Genomic DNA, 21,707 nt, shown 5'->3' on the forward strand with positions numbered 1-21,707 from the left:
CAAACTCTTGACTAGGTCCCTATAGTCTCGTGTACTCTTCCACAAAGGCAATAATTGTATATTGTAGTAAAGACGGACCTTCAGTCAGACCTGTATAATACAGTGGTGTAAAGATTCGTTGGTTTAAACGGATGCTTAAGGTAACGATGATATGACTGGACATGTAGTATTTGGAGATATTTATTTGGAGATGAAGTGACATTTTCATCTGTTAGATAACTCGGGGTATACATCAGTTATTATGTAGTAACACAATTGTTTAGTTTTATTTGTTGATCTTGATTAATTGATGATCTCAAGTTCCCTACTGCCTTTAGTCATCTAATGAGATTGCACAGGTGATATTTTATATTGGCCATTGCATTGGTATAATATACAAAGGAACGTTTTTCATTTGTTGTGCCTGTCAGAAATTGATTGTTACGTCAAAATATAGTTTAAATGGGTTACAAAATTATCCCCCTTGCTCTCAATCCTGGCGGAGAGTAGAAAACTAAGGGAGGGAACCAGTCTAAAAGCCATTGAGTCATAAATTGGGAAATCAAATGGATACCTCCATTTGATTTCGTTTTCGATATTTTCATTCTAAAACCTATCAAATGCTTCGTGTTAAGCAGTATCTTGAAATTTAGCCGAGCAAAAATTTAAAATATGATATTTATATATATATATAATAATAGCATTATATCATAATATTTTCTAATGAAATAATAGGAGCGATCGCCTTCAATGGCTACAATGTGATTACATATGTAGTATACTCTCTACCAAAGGAAATATTTCTGTGGCGGTCGCCTCTCTAGGGACAATATTAGTATTTTCGTAAATATCGTAAGGAAATAGCGTTGTTCGGTTAATATCCATATAAGCATCATGCGGTAAATCCATTAATCACGAACACATTGATACTAGTTTACCTCTACGTTCACTGGATGTTAGGACGACATATTGAAGGCTACCACACAAGGGACAATAATCGCTCATTCTGTCGGGGCTCGGTACGATATCGTCCGAGTACTTACGAATGCCGGGGCTAGCACTCGGTACGATATCGTCCGAGTAGTAACGAATGCCGGGGCTCACAGTCTTCCCGTTAAGTTCTTTCTTTTGTTTTTGGCATCACCTTTTCTTGTCATTTCGTATAGAGTTTGGGTTCAAATTCTGCATTTGTGTGGTGATTTTTTTCGTCTTAACTATACAAAGAGGTACTTTTTTATTGTTATTATTTTAATGTTTACATATAGATAGACAAACTCTTCATTATTATTTATATAAGACCAGAAATTATAGACCGTGATAAAACAAATGATGAGATTATCCATCGTGCTCGGACTGTACTTCACACCAACAGATGTTCATCTATGTCAAAAATGATGTTTGACGCTGTGAACAGAAAAAACAGAATTCGCCCTCATTTAGTTTTATTTTCGATACATATCTTTTCACGCTGTTGCTAATAGGCAATTTTGAGATCACTTTACTTTGTAGTGATACAAGTAAACATGTGATTAATTCACTTTAGATCTGTAAATAACACTTTACTGTGTTCTACGTCCTATTATTACTATCAAACAGAATTCATCGACATTTAGTTTTATTTTTACATTACTTTGTAGTGATACCCGTAAAAATGTGAGTAATTCACTATAAATCTGTAGATAACATTTAATTGTGTGTCCTATTATTACGGTGTCAGGTAAACAGATTATATATATTTTCGAGACATATTCCATGCTCCTGAATAAAGAATTGACGAATTCAGAATCCTTATATAATGATTGTATTAAGCACGAAACAAAGACAGAATGATATGTTAACATTTTAATATCGTTCTAACACAGTTGTATGAACTGTTCTCCATTGTTGTAAGTTACAGTAGACCATTTGTCTCAATCATGGATCTCGTACTGAGATATTGTAAAACATTTCATATGAACAATGGATATATATAAAACTCACATCACAATCATACACATATATACATGTAGTTTTGTCCTAATAAGGACATTAATTCATTAAATAGTTCAACTCTTTCATAATTTAAGAAAATTGTTGCATTACACAAAGTCAGGAATCTCAAAAGCTCGGTTTTGTTGTAAATGTAGACCAGACACGGTGTAATATACAATGTAGTATCAATTTGTTAATGAGAAAGTACACACATACAATCACCCATTCATCAGCTTCTCTCTGGATACATCTCTGTAAACCACTCATTTGTTTACCACTGCAGATAGACGTGGCCCTTTTATCTCGCGTAATACTATAATGCCATACAAATATAGATAATACAAATATATATAGTTTGAACACAAAGATACCAACAAGAGGCCTAGAACAACAAAACATTTGTTTTCTTTCCTTAGGACCAATCCCCGCTTTTACACTGTACCTCCGCCTCTCATTTTGGTGAAACTAAAGAGGTTTGTATCATGACTGCCGATGTTGTGAAAGATGAATCGTGTTATTCACAAACATAATCTTTTATTATATCACAGCATGCAGGTATGGCAGCTACCTCTCACACAAATGTTCGTGTAAACTATATATAGAAAATTCCTTTATTTCATAACTGAGATTATTTTTTGTAAATCAAAAATAAATAGTAACCTTTCATTTCGAAGGAACATTTAAAAACGAAGGAATCATATCTTTGATAATGTCACGTGGTTTTACATTCCTTTACAGGCAATGCACCATACACTTATTGAACTTTTGTGGTCAGCTGAACTGAAATGACCTTTGACCTAACCCCTCACTCTCATCGTCACACTCCTATCACGCAAATCCAGACTTGTATCTGCCATTTCGATCAGTGCCTGAAAATGTGCATTTGATACGCGTTGTATAGAGTTGTATAAATAGAGGTTAGATCGTTTGGCCATTTATTTGTTTACACGCGTATATTTGCCGACATGGTCGACATGGAAGCACCACTAAAAACTCAAGCATCACAGAATCGTCTTTCACAGCCCCTTTCAAAATGGCCACCACCAGTCTTTGCACAATGCCCACCATCCTCATACAAGTTGGTTAGAAACATTCCTATCACAAGCTCTTCCTCCGAATCCAAAAACACATCACGAATTTATTGAAATATCTGATGTGTCTCAAAAATCACAAAACTGCTGTAATTCTTCATTTCAAGATGGTGGCATATCACATACAGACGTCCTTTGAGAGTCGTCGGCCTGTGATACACTTGTAGACGTGATGTTGGGGGCCATTATTGGCTTGAGCTGTCCATCCACTTTGTCTTTCACTAACTTTGTACCTTTCACGCGCTTCCATTTCATCCGTCGGTTTTGGAACCACACTTTTACCTGGGAACACCAAAGGGAGAATCATCACAATAGACATAATCAATGATATCAAACATATCATTGTATCCTTTGTTATATCATCTGTGTTATCCTTATAACCTTTGTTATATCAATATCCTTTGTTATACTAATACCCTCTGTTATACTTATATCCTTTGTTATACTAATACCCTTTGTTATACTTATATCCTTTGTTATATTCCTTTAACATGATATTCACCTTATGCCTAATTCAACAAAAACAAAATGCGTTTCAACAATAAAAATAAATGAAAATGCAATGATTCCATGGAGTTAGTTAAGTATTGATGACAACTGCGAATATTTTTAAAGTATGTGCGTAATTGAAGAGTCAATATGATTGTCTTTCTCAAAAAATGCCTACCATACATTTACTCTCTTAATTATCATATCTATTAGTGCAAATTTATGATGGTCTCTCATACATAAAAATATCATACAATGTATCTGAGTTTGAGAAATAGTATTCGTTGAATACCGATTGATAATTTTTCCTAGATAGATTATCATTAATTAATCCTCGGGAATTGACATGTAGACAAACCTCCTAGAAGTGGTACATCACTCCTGACCTGGACAGACGATCCCATTTTAGATATAATGTATATAATGTCTCACCTGTCGCTCCGTCAGGTCCAGAGCCACCGCGATCTCGTAACGTCGTAGACGGGTCAGGTAATTGTGTACACAGAATTCCTTTTCTAGTTCCCGGATCTGATGTTTGGTGAATGCTGTTCTCTCCTTCCTGGGCTTCACTGATAAATCTAACTTATAGGGGTCGCTTGTGTCTGAAAATTAAAAATATATATATATACCTTTGTTTCACCATATGAAAGTTTGCTTACAACTCTCGTCAATAGCAGTATATGAGTTGTAGTCCTACTATAAAGTAAAATACAACTATTTATAAAATTGGGCAAAGACATGTGGCCTTGATATAGATGTTTATATAGAGTGAAGTGTGTTACACAGTGAACGTGTGGTCCTTATAAACACGGTCTTGTTATATACAAATAATCTTTTGAGCATGTTCGATTTCAGTTAACTACTCGGTAATATTAGATCAACCCAACATATGAGGAATCTTACCAACAGCTTTGACAGAATCTAAATAGTTACATCCCTAAAAAATATCACTTTTGACGAATTTATTTAAAGGCAAATAATACAAGCCAATCCTGCAAAGGTGATAACGAAATACTGAAATAATACACCTTCGCACATCCCAGGAGACAGAGAGAAAGAGAGAGAAGAAAAGAGAAATATCGCGTTCGCACAAATAGAATAAAATAGAAAATGTGATACCCTCGCCTTATTGTGTGAAATCTTCAAGACCAAGTTCCAGACATATCGGTCTCCAGTTGTCTAGATCATACTCACGAATTAAAGCAAATACCACACAGCAGTTTTAATATGTGACGCGCTTCACTGACAATTCTGATAGAGTGAAATACATTTCTGAACGATATTACACATATCTTAAGCCTAATATACGTTAAATCAACAAACATGTTATCTCAAGATTTCAGATATATTTTTGTTGCGAAAAACAAATACTCTGGGAGATAATCACGAAGGACGTTTGGGTACCATTCCAATTAATACTTCTCGAGAGATTCGTGTGCATGTCTGGAATGTTTTCATGCTGGTATGTACACACGTATGGCTATCACTATAACTGGAGTGTTACAAATTGTATATACTCGTCAACGGAATAGTTTATCGTTATCTACAGACAGCATTGCTGTACAAATAATTGTAGACATTTTATCATTAAAACAATTGTTGACATTAGTCTTTAGTTACTTTTCTTATTTCATAATTTACATTGAATGAACTCTTTTATACTGGTTTATGTCTTGAATATAATACCATCATGATGGCCCTGTCATGCATGTATTGGGTATAACAACATCGTGTTTTATTTACTCTTTTTACATATTTGTTATAATACAACCAGTTTTGCATTTTTGTTTATCTTTATATAACACCATACTTTCTCTCTGTCTTATGTAATTGATATAATACACCAAATTTTCTCTGCGATGTATTTGGTATAAGACATCCCTTTCTTGTGCATTTGGTATCAGACACCATGGTTCCTTGTTTGTTGAGGTTTGGTATAAGATACCATGATTCCTTGCTTGTTGTGTGTCTGGTATAAGACACCATGATTCCTTGTTTGTTGTGTGTTTGGTATAAGACACCATGATTCCTTGCTTGTTGTGTGTCTGGTATAAGACACCATGATTCCTTGTTTGTTGTGTGTTTGGTATAAGACACCATGATTCCTTGTTTGTTGTGTGTTTGGTATAAGACACCATGATTCCTTGTTTGTTGTGCGTTTGGTATAAGACACCATGATTCCTTGTTTGTTGTGTATTTGGTATAAGACACCATGCTTTCCCTCTTTCTCATGTATGGAATATATATAACGCCATTTTTCTTTATGTAATTTATCTTCTATATCAGCGCTACATTTGTGACGATTCCAATAATGTAACTTTATCTATTAACTATTTACAAGTGTGTCTACTGAAGACAGGACAGATCCCGAGGAATCACGGTTACAGCAATACCGTGGAATACGACATAGTAATTAACATACCATACCAATCTATTGGGTTCGCTCTATTAATGATAGATATCTCGCCATTAACATGTGATAATTCTTCGGTTTTATGAGGCAGTGCAATGTCAGAAGACAGCTTGTTACAAACAGTTTATCATACATGGACGGGTCGAACATGTCTGATACAAGGTAAACAGTTGTGGAATTAACTCATATCCAGCATGTATTGCTCAACGTTTAATGATAAAATGTTTCGATATCAGGAATGTGCGATATAGCCCGTTATAAAGATAATAAGGACATGCCTCGTAAAGTAGCGATGAATGTTTTATCATGGTCAAGTACATATTAATGTATAATGATAATTACACTGTATATTAAAGAGAAAATTATATTTCTTATTTTTTAATTACCAAAAGTTCTTACGAAACTAATTTATACATTTTAAATTTGTTCCAATGGCACCATTCACCATTACAACATTTCTATAGCCCCAAACAAATTTCGGAACCATTCACTATTGCAGTTTTAAACTATTGCTCATATAAAGATTTCGGAACCATTTACTATTGCAGTTTTAAACTATTGCTCATATAAAGATTTCGGAACCATTTACTATTGCAGTTTTAAACTATTGCTCAAATAAAGATTTCGGAACCATTCACTATTGCAGTTTAAACTATTGCTCAAATAAAGATTTCGGAACCATTTACCATTCCGGTTTTACAAATAAATAATTCGGAAACTAATTTTGTGATTCACGGTGATACTGCTATATTCTCATAAGACAAACTACAAGACATTGAATAACAATGTTTGTACCTATACTACGAGTGAATTATGGAATAAAAAATGTAGTTTGTAAAAAGAGTTGGAACTTGGTGCTATGGCGAACTGAACTCCTTCCAATGATCCCGGCGATGCTCAAGAATAGCGTCCAATTACATTGTACGAATGCACGTGCAAATACATCTGACAGGTCCCAAGTTCTTTATGCGTATCATGTGTACGTAAATATGTCTGACAAGCCATATCCGAGGATCTCACTAAACGTTAATTAATTAAGTGATCAAGCACCCGTGTGTAAATTAGCGATACATTAATTGACAGCGGTGATTGCATGGGAGTATGATTTATGTGTTGGGGGAGTTTATAGCACCCCGAGGGGCGCGTGGAGGAGGCGCGGGTGTGGGAAGGACCAATCATAATGGCAACATGATCTCGAGAGAAATTGAAAGTGGATGGGAAACACATGTTGAAGGCGTTATATAGAGATCTATCAATTAGATACGTCGATAGATGTAACTAAATGTTCCATGATTAACTCTGTATCGGGGATTTTATATACAGCATGATTCTACTGTATCATTATCTTCAAACTCGTACAATGTCGGGTAAAATGATGCCACGGTAACTTAAGCGTATCTTGACAAGGATAGCAGGTATTGTGTCAACAAGAACGTGATTCATAGCACCATTGTGTCAACAAGGTGATTCAACGTACCAACTTTAAACTAATGTTAGTTACGTAAAAATGCGATTTTTAAATACATTATCATGTATGTATAATACTTTATAAAAATATGTACCTTTTACTGCAGACTTTTTTTCATATATAGGGGTTACAAATTTTCGAGATTTTCGAAAAAAAAAAATTATGAAAAGAAGATTCAAGATAAAAAAAACCTAAAAGGTAATTTGTTTTATGATTTCTGCAAACAATAATCCCTTTTTTGAGTAGAAATTCTGGAAATTAACAGCATATTTTGAAAATGCACCCTGAATTACGCATACGTTAATTGAAAGTTATTTCCAGCATTATGAAGTATCAATGGAAAACCCTTTCAGTTGAAATAGAAATGTTCCCAACGTACATAATAACGTACATTTTATTGGGAGTGAAAAACAAGCTTAAAATGTATATTAGTTCATCTCCCACGAATCTGTTCGGTTGTAACGGATCTTAGGAGAACACGGCGGACCTGTTGCTTAGAAACACTCGTATACATAATTAGGGTGTAGATGTCTCATTATTGATACGGACAAACTATATCTCCCATGATATTGATACAAGGTGTTTATGATATAATGTGTATATGTGTGTATCAAGGTTATGTTTATATAATTTACAATACAATTTGTATACGTGTGTATCAAGTTTATGCTTATATAATTAACAATATAATTTGTATTTGTGTGTATCAAGTTTATGTTTATATAATTTACAATATAATTTGTATGTTTGTGTATCAAGTTTATGTTTATATAATTTACAATATAATTTGTATGTTTGTGTATCAAGTTTATGTTTATATAATTTACAATATAATTTGTATGTTTGTGTATCAAGTTTATGTTTATATAACTGACAATATAATTTGTATTTGTATGTATTACGTTTATGTTTATTTGATTTACAATATAATTTGTATGTGTGTGTATCACGTTTATGTTTATATAATTTACAATATGATTTGTATGTCTATATATCGTTTATGTTTGAAGATTTGGAGAGATGACTGTGATACATTTGTACGGCCAACTGTTTCATGCCCGAGATAGATTAGATGGTATATAAAATGGGTCTTGTTTCATAAACAAATTCATAACACTAAACTATACACACCAATGTTATGTAGTCTGTTAAAGCGTTTATTTTATATATAAATCTTATATCTGGATTTAATACAAACATGCTCTACACCGTCTAAACTGTGTTGTCTACTGTAAATATCAATGATGTGGTCGTAGGTTGGGAAATCCTCACTGGCTCAAGGTAATCGTTATTGTGTAAACAAAGCAAGCTTCATAATATAAACTTACATTAATATGCATCACAGTACTTATTGTGATCGAATATAATATATATCATCATTAAAAAGCCAACACAGTCAGTGATATCTGTGTTCGAGACAAATAATAAGTCAATGTATTTGTATTTACTTTCAGCAATCTGTCGATGTCATATGATATCTCGCTTACTCTCTCAAAATGTGTTGATAAACCTAAATCTGACCTTTAAACATTGTTACACATGTAAATATAGATTATCAAAGTTACATATCTTCAATTTAGTCATAACATTCTCTAGCAACTATATGTATGGAACTGCCGTTTTACTTGACATTCATACTTGATATTAAAGACGTACTTTGTATGTTGAATTTGTTTATTATTTGTATTTGTAATAAGGATATTCAATTGTAAACACACAATGTCAATATGACAGTATTTCTGTAGAATATATGTATATCAATAATTCCAATGTTCTTCAATAAATGCTACAACTTGACTAAAAATCATAACATCTGTTGTCAGCTAAAAATGCCATATCCCCTATCACTTTGCGCTAAGAAATGTGTTGCTGACAAAGGGAAAAAAAGGTTTTTAACCTTTTCTTGTTAAATACTTAAATATCACGGTGATATCATTACATGTGTTGTTTATTTTTACTTATTGCAAAGTATTTATTTGCCAAAAATCTACAGAAACAAGTTTAAGATACGAAATAGTATTTAATAATCACACAAACCATACCATATATATTAATGCAAGCTTATATTGTCTAAACGACCTTTACTTTAGTGAAGATCTTGATAATATTTACACAGTATATTATGACAACTTAATAACTTCAATCTACATTTATATTTAGCACCTTTACCATAATCAATTTCAGATTTCAGATTTTGTATTAAGAAAACTGAATAATAACATCAGTTTTCCCCACCACAATTCATATGCTACGTAACGAATAAATAGTACTGTTACAGATTTTACAGAGAGATTGACATTATATGTTATATATAATTCTTTAAATCATATCTTATGAATTTAAACAAACATATGAATTGTTTCTTTGTTTTTTGGTCAAAATAACAGAAATTAAAATAATTCACCTTTATTTGAGATAATATAAGCGTCCAGAAGTTTTACTCTTTCGTGAGTGTATATTAGACCAGGTATAATATAGAGACCTCACTTTCCATACAACTACTAAAAGTACAAAATTTACACAATCTATTTTCTCTTGAGATTTTTTGTTTTTTTATCAGATCACCGTCGCTCTATTCATATACAATGAGAACTTATGTGGATTTGTTTTGTAGGAGAACATTTAATATATTTCGGCATGTTAAAATACAAATGATCTGGTACCAACAGACAGACATGTTCCATTTTTATTTTTGACACGTTTATACAAAATCTTTATATTTCTTATCCAATATACACTATACATATGTTTAAACACTGTTATCAATTAGCACTTTGATCTCCGATAGAGAGAAATGACAAGATATCAGTATATCTTTAACGAGGTAAAAATCTACCTCCATTGAACATTATCAACATGTGAGTATATATTTAGATATGAACATACCCTATAGATAATTAAACATGTAACAAGTTTTAGTTGTAAACAATAGCATGTACACCATATATACGGTCTTTAACTGGAGACAGTTTATATATCAAGATGGTAAACTTGTTTTCGAATCCTTTTGGGGTGTTTATATATAAGGGTTGTATGAAATGGTTTGTTTTGTATTGTTAACTGATCTTTCAACAACTTTGGTTATTTAAAAACTGACTATGAAAAAAGGTTATATTAATGGTAAATATAGTCTATAGCTAACACTTAGTAACACATCTAGTAACGAACAAATAATCAATTGACGTTTACTAAGGTTTTACAATTAAAACTTGTATACATGAAAACATGTTTTTGTAGCGTGAAATTGGATATACCTTGAATGTAATTCATTAACTTGAAATTTCTCATAGGAAAACATAATTTAATTTTAAAAATTCCTAAAGTTCTGTAAAGCATTCCTGTGGAAAAACAAAGTTAATGAATTATCTTAAATTAACGAATGTTGATGAAACCGGTAGCATGATTAGGTAATGATAATGGTTTGACCAAATTCTCAGTACATATAACCAACCAGTCACAATGTCAGAAATATTGATGAAAATTAAAAGCGAATTTCCACCAGTACAGTTTGGATATCTTGTTGTTACTGCAAATTGGCTTTGATTTCACACCTTTATTTTTTTTATATAACAGGAACTACAATATTATGATAAAATACAGAATATGCTGTATATGATGTTTCACTACCAAATTCAGTAACTGTACAATATAATAATTAATTTTTCTTTGTTTTCATGGTAAATACTCAAATGTGATTGGTCGAAAAATTCTTTTCATTCTTCTATGAATGAAATTCCGAGAATGGCGCGAAAAATGTGACGTCACAATACGACAATTGACGTTGCGTATTGATTTGAGAAAAAGAATCCCATTTAAAACCAGTAAAATCGTACATAAAACATGTTTTAAATTAGAAAATCATTTTCAAAAATTAATTATAAGCTTTGATGTCAATTTTTTTTAGTTTCATCGGGGTATGAAACAAATTTAGTTTGCAAACTTCTGTCAGAATCCGCGTAGATACGCGGATTCTTACAGAAGTTTGCAAACAAAATTTGTTTCATACCCCGATGAAACTAAAAAAAAAAGACATCAATGCTTAAATGTTTTACAATAAAAATTCATTCACCATAGTATATAATGTTTAACTATGAGATACAGAACTATAGAATGAAATGGTGTACTTTGAAATACCAGAACAACAGTTTATTATCTTTTAATGTGAAATACCGGAACTACAGATGATTATATTTTACTGTAAAATACTATAGTGTATAATGTTTTACTATCAAATACAGGAACTGTATTATAAAATGTTTAACTATCAAACGCAGGAACTATTGTATATACTATTTTACTATATAATACAGAAACTATGGTACATAATGTTTCAATATTAAATACAGGAACTATAGAATATGATATTTTACTATCAAATACACAGAAACTTTAGTATATTTAAGCATTGAACTGTTACGAAACGGTAGTATACAGTTGATATGATTACCCTAACGGGCGACATTCTATTTATTTGTCACCCAAATTGTATCGATATCAACTGTATACTACTGTTTGGTAACAGTTCAATGCTTATATTTACATTGATATTTTTTTTATTAACTGTAGTTTAAGACGCGTTTAAATTTGCCGCTTCCCCTATCACTGACGTCATCAAGTTCAAATACCGGAACAGCCGAAATTTCCAGATGGAATGATATAGTCCCTCATGTCGTTATTAATAGCAACCACGGAAAATGTTTTTGCACAAAGGCTATGGCTTATATTATATTTCATATACGTTTGTATATATCTTCAAAGTGTTCACAATTGCATAATTTTTTATTGTTTAAAATCAAAGCCGTTTTTCGGCGCAATAATATACGGTTAACATTAAGAAGTGATGCGGCGTTGAACAGGTATTGCACAAGATAGATTCGATTCATCGGGAACACTTATTTTTCTATCGACTGTATTAACGTTATTTTCAGAGGAATGTCAGCTCTTAAATTCTAAATGAAAGTCGTCTTGACAGTAGGTGAAAACGATTCCAAGGATATTTCTTTCGAAACCAATTGCAGTCTAACCCGTCACATCAGAGTCGCTAACTTAGCAGACAATGTTCAACTTCACAGGGGCTCGATTTTTGAGTAAGGTAGGCCTTTGACATCAGTGCATAACCACAAAACTATAAATCATTATGCATACACAACCGGAAATATTGTCGATACTGCCGATTTTTTTAAACAATATTTTTATTTTTATGAATACTGGACCTTTAATGTTGTCGTGTCTAGCATTTCTGAAAATTCGCCAACGAGCCCCTGTGTGTGTATGACGGCATGGGCAATTTGATTACTTCGTATATATCAAGAATAGCGCTTATAATAATTTTGTGTCGACTTCAATTTTTTTATCATTAAATTTTACTTTCAACACTTGTGTTGCTTTATTTTTTGTGGTGGTTTATGTAGATAAATGCTACCATTCGAAAGTTCTTTAGGCCGAATGTAACTAGCGGCCATTGTTTAACCTACAACACCTGGAGCTGTATTCCTACACTGACCGAATCACTGTAAATTGTAGTGAACAGTCTCATGAATACAATTTGGTTTACTAACGACATATAGAAAAATGCAACACAGATGTAAATATAATGCTTTACTCTCAAATACAGGAAACAGTATATAATGTTTTACTGCAAAATAAAGGAACTATAGTATATAATGTTTTACTATGCAATACAGGAACTATAGTATATAATGTTTTACTATCAAATACAGGAACTAAAATATATAATGTTTTACTGTCAAATACAGGAACTAAAGTATATAATGTTTACTATGTAATAAAGAAACTATAGTATATAATATTTTACTATCAAATACAGGAACTATTGTATATAAAGTTTTACTATCAAATACAGGAACTACAGTATATATAGAGAATATTGAATGGTTTCCCGTTTGATATAACATATATTTCACGAGTATGACAGAATATCGATATTTTTACGAGTGCGAAGCACGAGTGAAAAATATCGAAATATTCTGTCATACGAGTGAAGTATGTATTATATTTAACGGGAAACCATTCAATTTTCTTTTTATTGCGTTTCATTAAATTATAAACAAAAATAAAAACATCGAAAAATAAAGTCAAAAAGTGCGGGAATCAGTAATGACGTCATCTTTTTGTGATGTTACTCCACGTCAACTTGACGGCGTCATTTTGAAAGGACTGATCAGCGCAGTTTAAGCTTTTTCTGCTGTTATAGGAGAATCTGTGCATGAACAGCTAACATCAAGTGGGTATTTGTTAAAAAATAGACAGAATATTTCAGAAATACAGCAAAACAACAAAATCTATCTCCGCTTCGATTGGAAAAATCGGCAAATTTCAACGAGGTGAATACAAAGGTCCGCTCTGATTGGTTAAAAACGGAAACTTAAATTTTCACTGCAAAACTTATATTTTCACAGCAAAATCTGATATTTTCATTGCAAAATCTGATATTTTCACTGCTTATCGCTACAGTGAAAATATAAGTTTTATTAGTTTGATAAATTTCTAAATTTCATTGGCAAAAATGCAATAAAATGTTTTACTATGCAATACAGGAACTATAGTATATATTGTTTCACTACATTGTATGTAATACAGGAACTATAATATATAATGTTTTACTATCAAATACAGGAAACAGTATATAATGTTTTACTATGCAATACAGGAACTATTGTATATAATGTTTCACTATGTAATATAGGAACTATAGTATATATAGAGGATATTGACTGGTTTCCCGTTTAATATAACATATTTCACGAGTACTGTATGACAGAATATCGATATTTTGAGTGCGAAAGGCTTTGTATTTACCTCATTGAAACGTGCCGATTTTTCCAATCGAAGCGAAGATAGATAAATTGATTATGTTGCAGTATTTCTGAAATATTCAGACTAGTTTTTGACAAAATACTCACTTGACGTTAGCTATTCATGCACAGATTCTTCGATAACAACAGAAAACGCTTAAATATTGCGTTGATCAGTCCTTTCAAAATGGCGCCGTCAAGTTGACGTGAAGTAACGTCACATAGAGATGACGTCATGAATTATGTTTCTAATTCCCGCACTTTTTGACAATTAATTTTTCAATGATTTTCGTTTTGTTTTTAAGTATATAAAATGCAATAAAAGGAAAATCGAATGGTTTCCCGTTTAATATAATATATATTTCACTCGTATGACAGAATATTTCGATATTTTTCACTCGTGCTTCGCACTCAAAATATCGATATTCTGTCTTACTCATGAAATATATGTTATATTGAACGGAAATCAATTCAATATCCTCTATATATTTCAATGGCAAAAATGCAATAAAATATTTTACTATAAAGTACAGGAACTACAGTATATAATGTTTTACTATCAAACACAGGAACTATAGTGCATAGTGTTTTACTATCAAATAAAGGAACGATAGTATGCTTTACTATCAAGTACAGGAACTACAGTATATATTGTTTTACTATCAAATAAAGGAACGATAGTATGCTTTACTATCAAGTACAGGAACTACAGTATATAATGTTTTACTATCAAACACAGGAACGATAGTGTATAGGTGTTTTACTGTCAAATACAGAAACTAAAGTATACATGTGTTTTACTGTCAAATACAGGGACGATAGTATATTTTACTGTCAAATACAGAAACTAAAGTATATATGTGTTTTACTGTCAAATACAGAGACGATAGTATATTTTACTGTCAAATACAGAAACTAAAGTATATATGTGTTTTACTGTCAAATACAGGAACGATAGTATATTTTACTGTCAAATACAGGAACGATAGTATATTTTACTGTCAAATACAGGAACGATAGTATATTTTACTGTCAAATACAGGAACGATAGTATATTTTACTGTCAAATACAGGAACGATAGTATATTTTATTGTCAAATACAGAAACGATAGTATATAGGTGTTTTACTGTCAAATACAGGGACGATAGTATAGTTTAGTGTCAAATACAGGAACGATAGTATATTTTACTGTCAAATACAGGAATAATAGTATATTTTACTGTCAAATACAGGAACGATAGTATATTTTAGTGTAAAATACAGGAACGATAGTATATTTTACTGTCAAATACAGGAATGATAGTATATTTTACTGTCAAATACAGGAACGATAGTATATTTTACTGTCAAATACAGGAACGATAGTATATTTTAGTGTAAAATACAGGAACGATAGTATATTTTACTGTCAAATACAGGAACGATAGTATATTTTAGTGTAAAATACAGGAACGATAGTATATTTTACTGTCAAATACAGGAACGATAGTATATTTTACTGTCAAATACAGGAACGATAGTATATTTTACTGTCAAATACAGGAACGATAGTATATTTTACTGTCAAATACAGAAACTAAATTATATAGGTGTTTTACTGTCAAATACAGATACGATAGTATATTTTAGTGTCAAATACAGGAACAATAATATATTTTACTGTCAAATACAGGAATGATAGTATATTTTAGTGTAAAATACAGGAACGATAGTATATTTTACTGTCAAATACAGGAACGATAGTATATTTTAGTGTAAAATACAGGAACGATAGTATATTTTAGTGTCAAATACAAGAACGATAGTATATTTTAGTGTCAAATACAGGAACGATAGTACATTTTACTGTCAAATACAGGAATCATAGTATATTTTACTGTCAAATACAGGAACGATAGTATATTTCACTGTCAAATACAGGAACGATAGCTTATTTTACTGTCAAATACAGGAACGATAGTATATTTTAGTGTAAAATACAGGAACGATAGTATATTTTAGTGTCAAATACAGGAACGATAGTATATTTTAGTGTCAAATACAGGAACGATAGTACAATTTACTGTCAAATACAGGAATGATAGTATATTTTACTGTCAAATACAGGAACGATAGTACATTTTACTGTCAAATACAGGAATGATAGTATATTTTACTGTCAAATACAGGAACGATAGTATATTTTACTGTCAAATACAGGAACGATAGCTTATTTTACTGTCAAATACAGGAATGATAGTATATTTTACTGTCAAATACAGGAACGATAGTATATTTTACTGTCAAATACAGGAACGATAGTATATTTTACTATAAAATACAGGAACGATAGTATATTTTACTATCAAATACAGGAACGATAGTATATTTTACTGTCAAATACAGGAACGATAGTATATTTTACTATCAAATACACGAACGATACAACTGTAGTATATTTTACTGTCAAATACAGTAACGATAGTATATTTTGCTGTCAAATACAGGAACGATAGTATATTTTACTGTCAAATACAGGAACGATAGTATATTTTACTGTCAAAAACAGGAACGATAGTATATTTTACTATCAAATACGGTAACTTTTAATTAATATATATGATGTTGTTATATAGAATAATGTCACTATTTTACCATGAATGCTATGTTATTAAATCTGCTAATGTTTCTCCATCTATAATGTTTGATCAAATATTTAATAATCGAATGTTAATAGAAATGATAATCAATGTAATACCATCCCCTTTCCTTCCTCTGCGTTTATATAAAGGGCGCCTGTCCATTAGGATACCTACTGGGGCTGATAGAGCTTCCGTTAATTCAATATTATATATATCATCTCATGAAAATAAAGAAATAACGTCTGTAACATATAATTGCGTTATGCTGTACAATTAGTGCCAATTATATATCCCTGACCTGTACGTCATATGTATGTAGGTAGATACAGGTATATATAGATATTCATTAAAGGCTATCGGAAACCATAGTTTCAACTCAAGTTGTGAAGATGACACACCAATGCCGGCCATAGTTATTTTGTGATTTGTTGATATATACCAATATAATTATGTCGACTTACCTCTATTTTTATTCTCCTTCCTGTCAAGATCGTCCGTCAGACAGGGACCTGTCGGTGAAGGGCTACATGACGACCCGCACACACCCGACTCGTATGCGTCTGACGTTTCACATGGCAGTACCCCGGAGGTCGGGCTGGACCCGATTAGGGGTGGGGGCCCTGACGTCACGGATGGTAATGATACATTAAAATCCCTGGACGACACGGGAAATAGGTTTGCAGACGGAGAGTTAAACGTCCTGTTAAAGTTAAATCCAGGCGAATATGACCCGGACATAAACCCCCACTCACCGGGATAACCGGAGTACCCGAATCCCGAGGGTGGGGGAGGGGGCAGCCCGACCCCCACTCCTACACCGCCGGAGGGAGGGTGCATACAGTCAAACGCACTAGATCTCTGGTGGAAAAATCGGCCCATGGTCGAGGCATAACCACCACAGGTACTGTTAGAACCATTCTGTGCGCTTGGATTAAGCGCCCTTTCTGGTTCTTCCATTATGAGGAGAAACTAAACGACAATTGCGATCTCTCCGTCATAAATCTGCTACATACGTACAGTGTGATGATGACAATGAACATTTCAGCTGGGCCCATGCATTTGTGTCAGTTCGCAGACTCGCAGTAGATAAGAAAAATGCTGCAGTCACTTTCTGAAAGGATACCATTCCGTCTCGACCAATCAAATGGTACGTCTTATGTTCGTTGTGGCTCTCATCACCATTGTCTCGGCCAGGAAGGTGTTGAACTCATTGTGTTTTTGTATTTTTTGTATTTTTTAGGTAATGTTCCGGTAGATGTAGCTCTGGATCAGACTGATATATCATAAACGTCAGTTACACTTGAACAGTGTCAAACTGTGCATTACGGAGACGAAATATGTTTTATCTTGTTTCTTAATCCTAAGTCATTTGTGTTTTTTGTTTATTTGGTAATGTTGTTAAATATTAGTGAACTATTTATATTAAACTGTTTTATATGTTTGAGAACTCTTAGCATTGTAGTATTGTATTTAAACCATAATTCTGAACATATAATTTAAATAGAAGAAAAAACTCATTAAAACTTAATTGGGCGGATATAATTATATGAAATTGCAGTGTGTACTAATGTTTCGTACAGAATTTAGGGGTTCTAATGGATTAAGATCATAGATATCAACCATCTTACCATAATTCCTAGATGAGTGCTAAAGTCGATGTGTTTTTATGTGTTTTTTTTAATACTTTAATATTGTACTAATGATCTGAATTAACACAAATCAATGTGAAATGAGATTCGTGTATAGTTACAAGCTTATTGATATAACTTGTTTGATTGACAATAAACGTCTTGGCTCAGTTATATTTCTGGTGATTTTGGTAAGAACGTGTGATATAGACCCTAACAACATGTCATGGATGGAATTTGATTAAGGAGCGAATAAATTAATGAAAGTCTTACAATGTACAATGAAGGACGGAGTTTTAAAAAGGGACGAATTAATGAATTGAAATGCCTAAAATGAGAGCTGAAATATTTAAATGTGCCAATAACATCAAAAGAGCAGACGTTCTAACGAAGATGTCTGATCACTGATCGCAGTGACAGGTTATGATGGGAGACAGTCATATCAAAAAAAAAAAAAAAAAAAGATAGGTGTGTCACCTCACCACCTTACCAGGGTAAGTAGTCGGGTGGGGGTAATTACAACCTCTAGCCATGTCATTACTGATTCTGTCCATCACTCTATAGATAAAGAGGTGGGGAGGTGTTTGAGAGTCAGTACAGGACCAGTCAGTTTGTTTGTGTTGTAACCTACTCCAGCAGCTCACAAGGCCCGTATGCGTTTTTCCTTTGCCGACTTCTTTGAAGTTTAGAAAATAATATACAAGCTCAGCATCGTAGATCTTTCATTTTAATGGAACGAAATGTGTTGCGGCGGATATCATATAGTCGTAGGTCTTTCAGAGACGTTCTCGTAAATATTGCAATAAAGGAACAGTTATGGTAAAAGTAAATACTCATTAGAGGAGAGGGTGTGGAAAATGGCCGGTTACTATACACAGAAGCTCAACTTCAATACATAATTCAACTCTCGGAGATTCGAGAAGGAAAATGAAGGTTGTTGCTGTCAAAATAGGAAATAAACGAGAACATAATTTGTGGGAAGTGACGCCATATATCATTTCAGCGTTTCCTACTGCGAGTGCTCCGTTGGTTGAGACTGTAACTCGATACTAGCGATAAAACTAAACTAGGAGATACCATTATATGTCCCGTAAGGGAATCACTGTTTTCTGAAATAATACCATTTACTAAGATGATACTCTACACTGGCCAAACAACCCCGATTACATTACCGTGTGTTAAACTGGAGATGTATTAAAACTAAAATCGGAGAGACAAAACTTGTATTCGCTAGTCCGGACATTGTTATACCGCAAACGGATGTTCCCATTATGCTCGTCCTCAACATCGTCTTCAGAATCTCACTAATATGTACATTAACAGTCCGGATAATCGGTACACGGACAGACACTACAATGTATGTTGTTAGTCCGGAAACTTTATCACGGACAGACACTACAATGTATATTGTTATTCCGGAAACTTTATCACGGACAGACACTACAATGTATATTGTTATTCCGGAAACTTTGTACACGGACAGACACTACAATGTATATTGTTATTTCGGACACTTTGTACACGGACAGACACTTCAATGTATATTGTTATTCCGGAAACTTTATCACGGACAGACACTACAATGTATATTGTTATTCCGGAAACTTTGTACACGGACAGACACTACAATGTGTATTGTTATTTCGGACACTTTGTACACGGACAGACACTACAATGTGTATTGTTATTTCGGACACTTTGTACACGGACAGACACTACAATGTGTATTGTTATTCCGGAAACTTTATCACGGACAGACACTACAATGTATATTGTTATTCCGGAAACTTTATCACGGACAGACACTTCAATGTATGTTGTTATTCCGGAAACTTTATCACGGACAGACACTACAATGTATATTGTTATTCCGGAAACTTTATCACGGACAGACACTACAGTGTGTATTGTTATTCCGGAAACTTTATCACGGACAGACACTACAATGTATATTGTTATTCCGGAAACTTTATCACGGACAGACACTTCAATGTATGTTGTTATTCCGGAAACTTTATCACGGACAGACACTACAGTGTGTATTGTTATTCCAGAAACTTTATCACGGACAGACACTACAGTGTGTATTGTTATTCCGGAAACTTTATCACGGACAGACACTACAATGTATATTGTTATTCCGGAAACTTTATCACGGACAGACACTACAATGTATATTGTTATTCCGGAAACTTTATCACGGACAGACACTACAGTGTGTATTGTTATTCCGGAAACTTTATCACGGACAGACACTACAATGTGTATTGTTATTTCGGACACTTTGTACACGGACAGACACTACAATGTATATTGTTATTTCGGACACTTTGTACACGGACAGACACTACAATGTATATTGTTATTTCGGACACTTTGTACACGGACAGACACTACAATGTATATTGTTATTCCGGAAACTTTGTACACGGACAGACACTACAATGTTTATTGTTATTTCGGACACTTTGTACACGGACAGACACTACAATGTGTATTGTTATTTTGGACACTTTGTACACGGACAGACACTACAATGTATATTGTTATTTCGGACACTTTGTACACGGACAGACACTACAGTGTATATTGTTATTTCGGACACTTTGTACACGGACAGACACTACAATGTATATTGTTATTCCGGAAACTTTATCACGGACAGACACTACAATGTGTATTGTTATTTCGGACACTTTGTACACGGACAGACACTACAATGTATATTGTTATTTCGGACACATTATACACGGACAGACACTTCAGTGTCTATTGTTAATCCGGACACTTTGAACACGGACAGACCGATTCAGAGACAAAACTTAACACGGTTTTCAAGAAAAACAATAGTGTTTGGAGGGAGAAATTGGAAAACACTGCTTCCATCCTTCCCCTGAAAACCGCTACTTACTCTTCACTGAAAACTACGACCCATCCCATCCTTTCCCTGGAAACCGCTACTTACTCTTCACTGGAAACTACGACCCCATCCCATTCTTCCTCTGAAAACAGATGTTCAACCTTCATCTATGAACCACTGCCCCCGTTCCACACTCCTTATGAATCCGTTGCACAGCCTTTCCCATGGGAACCCTTCCTCATTATATAATCCCCTTGGAAACTACTGCCCAACCCTTCCTATGGGAACAGCTACCTCCCCATGAAAACCGCTTTCAAACTTTTCCCTCTTGAAACAACTACCCCATCACATAATCTCTATTGAAACCACT

The 21,707-nt window shown here is 33.2% G+C and overlaps 1 protein-coding gene across 1 annotated transcript; it reads right to left on the minus strand.

Annotated features, from left to right (window-relative positions):
• Nucleotides 1-1,806: 1,806 nt before the first annotated feature.
• LOC117321536 (homeobox protein MOX-2-like) lies at nucleotides 1,807-17,946 on the minus strand. The gene is made up of 3 exons (XM_033875979.1): nucleotides 17,311-17,946; nucleotides 3,963-4,132; nucleotides 1,807-3,323 (listed from the first exon to the last, which is right to left on the minus strand). Exons 1-3 carry the CDS (start codon nucleotides 17,804-17,806, stop codon nucleotides 3,144-3,146), a joined length of 846 nt encoding a protein of 281 aa, XP_033731870.1. The 5' UTR covers nucleotides 17,807-17,946; the 3' UTR covers nucleotides 1,807-3,143.
• Between the last annotated feature and the right edge of the window lie 3,761 nt (nucleotides 17,947-21,707).

Source organism: Pecten maximus, chromosome 2 (assembly GCF_902652985.1).
Source record: "Pecten maximus chromosome 2, xPecMax1.1, whole genome shotgun sequence".
Classification (NCBI taxonomy): Eukaryota; Metazoa; Mollusca; class Bivalvia; order Pectinida; family Pectinidae; genus Pecten; species Pecten maximus.